Source organism: Kryptolebias marmoratus, linkage group LG12 (genome assembly GCF_001649575.2).
Source record: "Kryptolebias marmoratus isolate JLee-2015 linkage group LG12, ASM164957v2, whole genome shotgun sequence".
NCBI lineage: Eukaryota > Metazoa > Chordata > Actinopteri > Cyprinodontiformes > Rivulidae > Kryptolebias > Kryptolebias marmoratus.
This window is the reverse complement of record NC_051441.1, coordinates 24,758,556-24,769,176: the sequence shown is the minus strand read 5'-3', so window position 1 is coordinate 24,769,176 and position 10,621 is coordinate 24,758,556. Positions and strand designations below refer to the sequence as shown.

Sequence of the window (10,621 nt, the reverse complement as noted above, 5' to 3'; positions counted from 1 at the left end):
GATCTCCCGCTCCATTTTTCCCTCATTCGTGAACAAGACCCCGAGATACTTAAACTCCTCCACTTGGGGCAGGACATCCTCCCCGAGCCGGAGAAGGCACTCTACCCTTTTCCGGCTCAAGACCATGGCCTCGGATTTGGAGGCACTGATCCTCATCCCGGCCGTTTCACACTCGGCTGCGAACCGCTCCAGCGAGAGCTGTAGATCCCGCCATACGGAAGTCTACGAAAAGTGATTCACAGATAAAAATCTAAAAATGCATTAAGTCTTATTGCACATGGATTTCTGTTACTGTAGTCTTTTTCAATTCTGCTGGTGTGTTCTTGTCTTTTCAGTAACTTTAGAGAGGAAATACGTCTGGATTAGTGCTTATGGCACTATCCCATCTCAGATCAATCAGTGCTTCCAATCACTCTCTATATCTAAGTCAGTGATATGAACATATCATTTTTTTAAAGTTTACTTGTTTTTTTTTTTGTTTGTTTGTTTGTTTTGCAATATATGTTAAACATAAATGTGTGTTGGCTAAATTTATAAACGCTCCTTTCATCCACACTCAAGACTGAACATTTCGGGTTAAAATACATTATGTCATCATTTCATATTGTAACTCTGATGATAACTTTTTTTGGTTTTGTTTTTTATATTGGGATGGTTGCCTGTCACTAGAGAAGTTGCCCCATGATAATCACTCACTAAGGGAGCCTGTCTTTAAAGGAAACACAACACAGTTCTAAAGGTTTTTTTGTACTTCTACTCCAGGGCATTTAATAAGCAATCTGTTTTTACTTCACTGCAATTTTATCCATCAAAAAATGAAAGTTTTTTTTTCTGATTTATATCTGTTCTCAAAATATCTCATGAACCACAGAACTGATTTTAATTAAACTTATAGGAAACATTATTGTATAACATGCATATCTACAACTTATCAACTTAATCAAAAAATAAAAAATAATCAGTTGTAGATGTAAATCTGATGATTACTTTCTGAAAATACAATTTCATTAAAATCCATCTAGTGAATTAGGTGATATCTTGCTAAAACAGACCAACAGGTTTGGCCCCAACAATTAATGCTAAAGTTTTTAACAAATATCTCATGCGATGAGTTACAGAGTAACACTTGGAGTATGTGCAGTGAAATAAAACCACACCAGATTCTACCACAATATCTGTAAAACTGACTGCATCATAGCCATTTTCGTGTTTTCTTTAATGGAGGTACATAAAGGTGCATGTAATGAATTTTTCCTGAAATTTTCATTAAAATCTGTCCAGTGATTCATGAAATTTTTTGCTAACACAACAGAGTTGACTCCAAATAATTAATGGCAAAAATTTTAATAAGAAAAAAAATCTTGGTCAGAACAGATGTTAATGCTCTGAATATGTTTTTTTTTTCTTTTACTTGTTTTATATTTAAAAGTGCTAAGTTTTTACATATCCCATGCTTTATTAGTTCAAGTTCATATTTTCAGTTTTATAACTGCATCTTTCTCTTACCAAATATATATATTTTTTAAACACACAGTTGTGTTGTTTAAATACCTTTGAAGCCAACACAATAAAAATGTAATCCATGTCAGAATATGAGAACTCTTATTTTTCACCATTTATTGTCTCAAACATGTTTGATCAGCAGGGGGCGGTAGTGAGCATTTAACGCCTTTGATAAATAAACCATTTTCCCACAAGCTTCTGTGCTTCATAAAACATTATATGGCCATATAATATATATGTCTATGGGCTCTCGGTAATTCTCCATTGTTGTTTAAAAAGAAATTAAATGGACGGAAATGACGACATAAAGCTGTCTTGTCGTAGGTCAAACCGTAACTTCTTCCGGTGCAACTTGGGTCAAACACAGAGGCAGACATCACAACTTACTTCAAAATGCTCCTACGAGTGAGTACTAAACATTGTTCTAATAAGAACTTGTTTTCAGTAGGAAAGGCCACAACGATAGATTTGCTCTGACTTGTCGGTGGTTGTTGGTTAGTTTGCCGGCTGTGTTTGTGTCAACCTGTCAGACCCGAGCAGCACCGAACCAGGAGGACATGGAGCAGATGTTCTGGACATTTGGGTCAAGGCTGGTACAACTGGTTCAGGGTGTACGATCTAGAAAAAAAAGTCTGATTTTGTTGTTTTGTAAATGTTTCGACTGGACACATTGTCACCCCGGGCTAACTTCATTTAAACATTAAATTAACACGTGCAGGCTTGCTTCCTGTTCTGAACAGCTTGGATGTTAAAAAGGTTTTTACTGACTTGTCCCATTCTGGTTTGATGGAGGATTATAGGTGTTCAACAGTCCTGGATCTTTGACAGATATTTTTGTTTCATAATATCAAATGTTTTTAATTTGTGAGATGCCTGGACTACAAGCAGACCAGTTTAACACCCAGACTCTTCTTCTTCAGTGCCATGCTGTTGTAATGGGTGCAGAATGAGGTTTATTGTTGTATTTCTGAAATATGCAAGGTTCTGCCTGAAAAAGATTTCTGAATGGGAACATTTGTTATTTTAAAACCTTTATGTACTTTTCTGCATTGATGGTGCCTTTCCAGATGTGTAAGCTGCTCATGCCAGAGGCACTGATGTACCCCCATACCATCAGAGAAGCAGGCTTTTAAACTGTGTGCTGACCACAGATGCCACAACCTTCATACTAAAGAGGAGGGGGACCATTCTGTTTGTTATCAGCACACAGTCTGCAGCGCTTCTTAATGGTGTTTACAAATAGTTTCTTCTTTGCATATTTTTTTTTTTTTTTTTGCAGACTGGTGAGCCTCTGCCCATCTTTACTTCTGAGACATTCAGCCTCTCTAAAATGCTCTTTTTCAACCCAGTCCTCATTCTGACTTATTGCCAATTAACCTAATTTGTTACAACATATCCCCTCCTGCTGTTTCCTATTCAGAGCACTTACTTTAACAGCCTTTTGTTGCACTTGTCTTAACATTTTTTTTTAAATGTGTCCCTTACACCACATTTTTTTCAAAAATATGGTAGAGTTTGTTAGTTTAAACATGTAAAAGGTTTACTGTGTTCCATTGTTAAAAAATATGTGTTTACGAGATTTGCAAATCATTTCATTTTGTTTTAAATTACCTTTTACACGTCCTAACATTTTTGGAATTGGGTTTGTTGTTACATGATTTTTTTTGTTTTCTGTGTGTGTGTTAGCGAGTGTTAAACATGGCCACGTTCAGATCCATCCACCACAGTCCTGTATGGAGGAGTCCTTTGATACCAATTGTCGTGGAGCAGACGGTGAGTGGCAGGAAAAGACCGGCTCAGACTGGTTTGAAAAAATAACCCCTTTATGTCTGAAGATGTTCCTTGCATTCGTGTCACACCTTTTTCTTTCCTAACATCTCAAAAACTTCACCTTTAAGAATACAACATCATGTTTGTATTTTTTAGTGTTTTCTAATCTGTTTCATGTGCAGGGTGAAACTGAATGTCAGAGCTTTGGCCCAAAACATCCAGAGACTTAAATAATACCTTGGTGCAGGTTTTCTGTTTGCCTCAGTCTATACAGGAAACTGTTATATCATTGCGTACCCCCAGGGGTGATCATGTTTTTGACTGTGTTTGTGTGACATGTTCCATTGTCTGCCTGTTAGCAAGAAATCTTATGAACCACTGGATGGATTTTATTAAAACTTTCAGAGAGTAATCATTGAGTGTACCTCTACAGCTGATTAACTTTTGGAGCCAACTAAATTCAAGATGTCTGCCACAGTCAACTGACCCTAGAAAAGACTAAATGTTTATAATTTAGTCATTTTACAGCTATTAAGCTAAAATTTAGCATGGTAGTAGCTGAGACTTAATCACAACACATACTTCTAAGTTCTACTTATTGCACAAGGTTTTTGCTTAAACCTTTAGCATTAATTACTAAAGTCAACCTTGTTCATCTGTTAGCAAAATATCTCATGAACCAATGGGCGGTTATTACTGAAACTCCCAGAAAGTAATCATTGGTTGTTCATGTACAACTGATTAACCTTTGGAGTCAACCCAATTTAAGATGGTCAACACAGGTCAATCAGCCTTAGCCAACACCAAAATGGCTCTAACCTAAAGTCTGATGTGGTAGTAGATGAGTCATTCACAAAACATACTCTTAAGTGCTAACAAAGCTCACAGTATCACATCAGATTATTATAACATCGTTTACAAAGTTTGACCAAAACAACTGTAACTTCATTCTTTCTTAATATAAGATAATCTTGGTTTAAAACTCTGACATGACAGGCAGTGGGCAATATGCCTTCCTTTAAGGATTGCTAGACCTTTAATTAGTCAATTAAAATAAAAAAGCTTACATTTTCTTCTTTGTCTAGGGGAGAGGAGAACGAGCGTATGACATCTACTCTCGGCTACTGAGAGAGCGAATCATCTGTGTCATGGGTCCTGTAAGTGTCTCCACGGATCCTGACTGTCGCTGTAAATAAAAAAAGTCTAACATTGTCTGAATAACATCTCCTGTCCTGTCTGGTCAGATTGATGATTCTGTAGCCAGTCTGGTTATCGCCCAGCTGCTCTTTCTGCAGTCAGAAAGCAACAACAAGCCCATCCACATGTACATCAACAGTCCTGGTAAGGCTCTCGCTCACTGAACACTTTAAACACTGAGAAGTGGAGCGTCATTTGCACTAAGTTTGTTTTTGTAAAACCCAAGTTCTATATGTTGATTATGAAAAAGGTATGTCAGCTGTGGGGGCTGAGAGAACTGGCAGATGTTTGAAAACACCTCAAAAATAGGAGAACTAAAGTTTGACCGGAAATTATAAACCAAAATCGAACACAACTAGAAAAACGTAATTTTCTGCAAACTGCAGTGTGAATGCAGAGCACTGAGGGACTTAACTGAAATGTGTTAAAGAAACTGAAACTGAATTGTTACTTAACAATATCAGAACAAAAACTAAAATTCACAAAACTTAAGCTAATAGTTAAAATTAGCTAAACAATACCTAAAAGCTAAAACCAGCTAATTTGTGGCTAAAATCTAAAAATGAAGCAAGTATGCTGAAGATTTCAAAGATCTCAAATAGTTCTCAATTCTTTTCAATGAGAAAAGGCAAATATAAATTCATTTAAATATTTCGAAAAGTATAACTGTTGCAAAAACTAAAAGTCAGAGCTGTAATGTTGTGAAAAAGCTGAATGTTTGGATATATGAATGGCTAACATAGCTGAAGTACTGTATTTTCTGGACTATAAAGCACTCTTAAAAGCCTTCAGTTTTCTCAAAAAACGACAGTGCTCCTTAAAATCCTTTATTTATGTAAGGAGTTGTAATGTTTTAGTACGACTTTGGTAAACTACAAAGCTTCACCACTTGCAGCATTAAGGCTCAGTTATAGTCGCGCAGGGCTCCGTGAGCGGACCTGAGCGAGCGGTGCAGACGTTTATACTTGACACTTACATCGGTGCAGTATTCTTCCATGAGTTGTGAACCGTTTGACTATCTTTGTGATCTCTCATAGAGGAATCATATAAATGCTGATGCAGGCGAACCAGCTTTGCTAGAGCACCAAAATCATCCATTTTGAATGGAGCGTTGCGTATGCGGTCCTCATGAAGTTACAAGAATTGTGAGGTGCACAATGATACGCCTTATACTCTGGTTCGCTTTATATATATATATATATGGACCATTCATTGATAGTGCGTCTCATAATCCATTGCGCCCTATAGTGTGGAAAATACAGTAGTTCAAAAACTAAATTAAAGAAACTATAAACAGAAAAACAAGAAAACCCTTCAGGGGTAAATGTTGAGTTTTTCCTAGTTTCCATTATTACAGTGTTATGTTGGTCTTTTGGGCAGCAGCTGATCGGCACCCTTCAGCATTATTTCATTGGAGTTGACAAAAGTCTTGAAGGTGGTGTGTGTTGAGAATTTGTTTTGGGATATTATAATTTAATTAAGTAATTATTGAAGTTGTTATTTTATAGATTTAGTTACGATTTGATAGTTGCATCTGGTTCAGAACTAACTATATATCCCATGATGCTTTGAGAAAATAAAAGGAACCAGAAGAAGAAAAAACCAGAGCTGTTAGCTTAGTTTTCCGACACGCTGTCGTGTATATGTAACCTTTGTTCGTCTATATTTGTTCACTAAAGGTCAACTAAAATTCCATCCGACTCCTTTCGTTATTTAATTAGTCAAATATACATCAGTGTGTTTGTGAGTAAAAAAGTACATCTGAGACCTTTGGTAAATTGGGTTCTTGTCCTTTCGGAAATGTTTCTTCAGACTTAACCTTGAATGTCTTCCATCTTTATAAGATGCTGTCTCTAAGTGTTTTTCTGTTTCGGAGGTGGTGCATTTTAACTCTGAGTAAAATGATTCATGCTCCTGAAACTTGTCTAAGTCTGTGTTCTCCTTCATATAGGCGGTGTGGTGACGGCGGGCCTGGCCATTTACGACACGATGCAGTACATCCTTAACCCCATCTCTACCTGGTGTGTGGGCCAGGCAGCCAGCATGGGCAGCCTGCTCCTCGCAGCAGGTACAACAGGCATGAGGCATTCACTGCCCAACGCCCGCATCATGGTCCACCAGCCTTCAGGTGGTGCCAGGGTAAGTAGGCCCTTTAAGACATGCCCAGAGCCCAAAATGCAACACCAAAGTGTAAAGCCCAGACTTTATTCGTCCAGGGTCAGGCCACAGATATCGCCATCCAGGCTGAGGAAATTCTGAAGCTAAAGAGACAGATCAACAACATCTATGCAAAACATACGGGGCAGGCACTGGAAACTATCGGTGAGTTTCTGCAGCACTTTATCCTCCATCCATGTGTTCATAGCTTGGCAGCGTTTCAGGTTGGGGGTGCTGTGAGCATGTAATTTTGGGTGATAGAATTTGCTTCACCCTAAACACCCAAATACTCTAATACCAAATATATGCTGTGAAACAGTGAAAAGCTCACCGACAGCACGTTTTCTTATCTGAATACAGCTGTTAAAACATATGCTGTACATTTTGAACAGGCAGTAGTTTTAAATTTAGTCATAAAGCTGCTCTGCCCACTTTGGTTTCTACTTAAACTACAACTGTATAAAACAACCAGTTTATTGCTCTCATCTTTTTTAGTCATCACAGAAGAAAAAAATAAAGCACTGTGTTATAAGCAGTTGTAAAATTTTGCAAACATATACCATATATCAGTCTGGATCCAGTTTATGTGTTATACTAAAAATGCAATGGTATATTGCAGTGAATGTTTACTACATTCAAAAAACATTTTAATAATCGCATCAATAAATTTCAAGTTTTTACATTGATACTAGTCCAACATTAGGATATAACCAAGGCAACATTGACAGCCGACGTACATGAGCGAGTGCTGATACGCTTCGTGCCAACATTAGCGAGGCAGCTAACGGTTTAAAGGTCTGTCTGTTCATGTGCAGTCCTGCGAGCACAAGAGTGAGACCTCTCCCTGCTCTAATCTTTAAAAAATCTGTTTTTTACCTTTCTTTGCATTTTGCTCCAGTCCAGCAGGAGGCCATGTGAATAATTTGCCCCCAGCTTTTCATGCCAGCGTTTTAGACTAACAGACTAACATCATCTTATCTTGCAAAATGGCAGACTTGTAGCTGTTTTGGTCAAACCTTGAAAACTGTGAGATGTCACACTATCAGTTAGTACTCAGGCTCTAATTTGTGATTGACTCTCAGCTACTACCACTCCAAATTTTAGCTTTATATCTGTGATTTGACTGAGTTATAGCCATTTTTCAGTTTGATTTCTTAGCTGTGGCAGCCATCTTGACTTGGGTTGACTCCAAAATGTAATCAGATGCAGAGTGATTACTTTTTAAAAGTTTCAATAAAATCCATTCAGCTGAATCACAAGATATTTTGCTGACACATAGACATAGTTATTCACACACAGGTCTCCATATGAATAGTAAATGGACTTTAGTCTTTTGAATAAACATTTGAAATTGACATTCATAAAGTTTGTGTTGCTTCCTGAAGAGAGAGTTTTCTTTTGTTGGAATAAATGTCATTTGTAGATTTGAGAACAGATAATTTCAGCCACCATTATTTCCATGTGCTCAATATCAGTTGGAGTCTTCAGCTCTAACGTCCTGTTTTCTCTCCGACCTTCAGAGAGCGTGATGGAAAGAGATCGCTACATGAGCCCCATGGAGGCTCAGGACTTTGGCCTCATAGACAGGGTTCTGGTCCACCCACCCCAGGCAGGCCAGGATGAGCCAGAGTTGGTTCAAAAAGAGCCAGCTGCTTCAGCAGCAGCAGCAGCCAGTCCCTCACCACAGCCAGAGTCTGCAGCCCCAGAGCAGGCCTCTCCCGGGACTAACTCCCCCTCATCGTACAAACCAGAACCCTGAACTCTCCACAGCTGCTTGTCTGGGATCTGCACTGATGGGCCCTGAGAGCTCCACCAGTCCCCCCTCCTCAGTCAGTACTCTGCAGTCTCTACATACACAGTGTGGAAACTGCCATCATTGAAGGTCATGTTGTTACAATGAACCAGTTTTTTCCTTTTTTATTCTCAAAAAAATAAATCCAATGTGTGCTGACTTAAAACCTTCTTTCTTGGTTCTGTAGGAAACTTCTCAAGCTGATTTTATTTGTTGCCACGTGAAATAAGAAAACATTTGTTTCAAGAGGGTTAAATCTACAATGTCTGAATCCTCTGCTGAAAACTCCAGGGTGGATGGATCTTTCATCTCTTCACAACACTTCTAATATATCTGATCATTTTGATCACAGTTCAGTCCTTTTTTTCATTATCACCCACCTCCAAATGTTTTGACTTGTCTTTATATTAGCAAAATTTCCCATTATCCAATGGATGAAATTTAATGAAACTTTGAGTGTAATCATTGGTTGTACATCTACAACTAATTTACTTTTAGAGAAAACCTCATTCAAAATGGCAGCCACAACCAACTGATCTTAAACCCAAAAATGGCTAGAATTCAATTTTGCAGATATTGACCTAAAATTTCGTACAATAGTAGTTGGGACTGATCAACATATTCTGAGTGCTAACAATTTGCACTAAATCTTTAAAACTTCACTATTAACTAGAGAGGGGACATTTGACACTGAAGCTCAAAAGACTGTTTTAGTCTGTTGAAATCAACATTGTCAAGGCTTGTTTCAAATCTCCATGGTAATGTGACCGACGATGTTTGAGTCTTCATACGTCAATATGAAAAAAACAAGAGTGAGGGGACTGATTCAAATCTTTGGTGTTGTGTCATTTCTTAGAAGTTTGTGGCTGCTGCAACTGCAGCTGACCACTAGATGGCACTGCTGGGTTTGTCTTTGAAGCTTTTGATATTCAGGAACAAGCCTCAAAAGCGTCTCTGAAATGAAATAAAATATAAAAATAATGAGTTTTCATGTTTTTCTTTTAGTTAAACACTATCATAAACACTCAAATGGTCCATTTCTCTCATTAAAAACGTTACTGACTTTTTTTTTAGAGTTTTTGTGGGCTGTGTGGGCAGAGTTACCTCCTTGGTTGGTAAAGCTGTGGCAGACCGCTGTAGGACACTGAAGAGGTTACAGTCTCAGTGTTTCTCAGAGTAAATGGGAGCAGAAGAAGAAGAATCAAGTTTTGTCAACAGGAGTATCAGTTTGAAAACATTTTGGGGGGGTTGGAGTGATGCTGTCAGGAACTCAAGCCCCACATTTCACATAGAGAACCCCCAACCTTTACAATGATGTCACACAGTCTTCAAGGAGTCTCCCATCCAGACAGCAGGAGGCAGCCGGTGCCGGTGGTTCTTCCATTGAAGGTTTATATTTCTGGTTTCCTCTTCAAAACATTAACTGCTCTGTCAGTCTCCAGACTTTGGATTGTAATTTTCACCAGGAGCTAAACTAACTACATCCATCGAACTTTCTTATCCTTTGGGAAGATGAAGAATGACACAGCTGTTGGAGTTTTAGGTCAGTTTACATAATTAAAGGCAACAAACTGAACCATTTCACTCCCATACTATCTGTATTTGATATTTCCTGCCTTGTTTGCATTCCTGTGTTTGGCTCTCAATACGTCACACTTCTGAGTGCTCACAGAAAACTCTGAAGAGACCCTAGTCATTTTTTTTGATCTGTTTAAATCACACTAATTTTAAATTAGTGTGATTTTGTTTATTTAAATGTGAGACTAAAAACAAGCACCTTTTATGACTTTTATTTGATTTATGTTGGCTTCATAACATTTCATTTCACCATTAACTGTTTGGAGGGAACTCCATCTATCCCATTATCTGCCGCTTCTGATGGAGTCAGGTTGTGGTGGCAGCTCACCTCCTTCACCACAACGGATCGGTACAGAGTACGCAATACTGCAGAATCGGCTCCAATCCATCTATTGATTTTGAGCTCCATTCTTCCCTCACTTATGAACAAAACCCTGAGATACTTAAACCCCTCAGCTTGAGTCAGCATTCCACTCCCCAACCCTGAGAGGGTAATTCACCCTTTGCCGATTGAGAACCATGGTCTCAGATTTGGAGATGCTTCACCCTCTGCTACACTCCCATGAGAGCTGGAGAACTACCTAGGCAACCTCAGCCCTGGTTATAGACAAACCCACCCCCAAA

The 10,621-nt window shown here is 38.4% G+C and overlaps 1 protein-coding gene across 3 annotated transcripts; it reads left to right on the top strand.

The window, feature by feature from the left end:
• Positions 1–1,769: 1,769 nt before the first annotated feature.
• Positions 1,770–8,770, top strand: LOC108248184 (caseinolytic mitochondrial matrix peptidase proteolytic subunit). 3 transcript variants are annotated; one of them, XR_001809114.3, is made up of 8 exons: positions 1,770–1,908; positions 3,190–3,276; positions 4,359–4,430; positions 4,518–4,614; positions 6,422–6,609; positions 6,687–6,792; positions 8,148–8,509; positions 8,607–8,770. XR_001809114.3 is itself a non-coding variant. In XM_017436793.3 (7 exons), exons 1-7 carry the CDS (start codon positions 1,897–1,899, stop codon positions 8,384–8,386), a joined length of 801 nt encoding a protein of 266 aa, XP_017292282.1. In that variant the 5' UTR covers positions 1,770–1,896; the 3' UTR covers positions 8,387–8,585. The 3 variants fall into 3 exon arrangements, 2 of the variants coding, with proteins under 2 accessions (XP_017292282.1, XP_017292284.1); XM_017436793.3 differs by lacking the exon at positions 8,607–8,770 and having other exon boundaries at positions 8,148–8,585; XM_017436795.3 differs by lacking the exons at positions 1,770–1,908; positions 8,607–8,770 and adding an exon at positions 2,434–2,732 and having other exon boundaries at positions 8,148–8,585.
• The last annotated feature ends 1,851 nt before the right edge of the window (positions 8,771–10,621 follow it).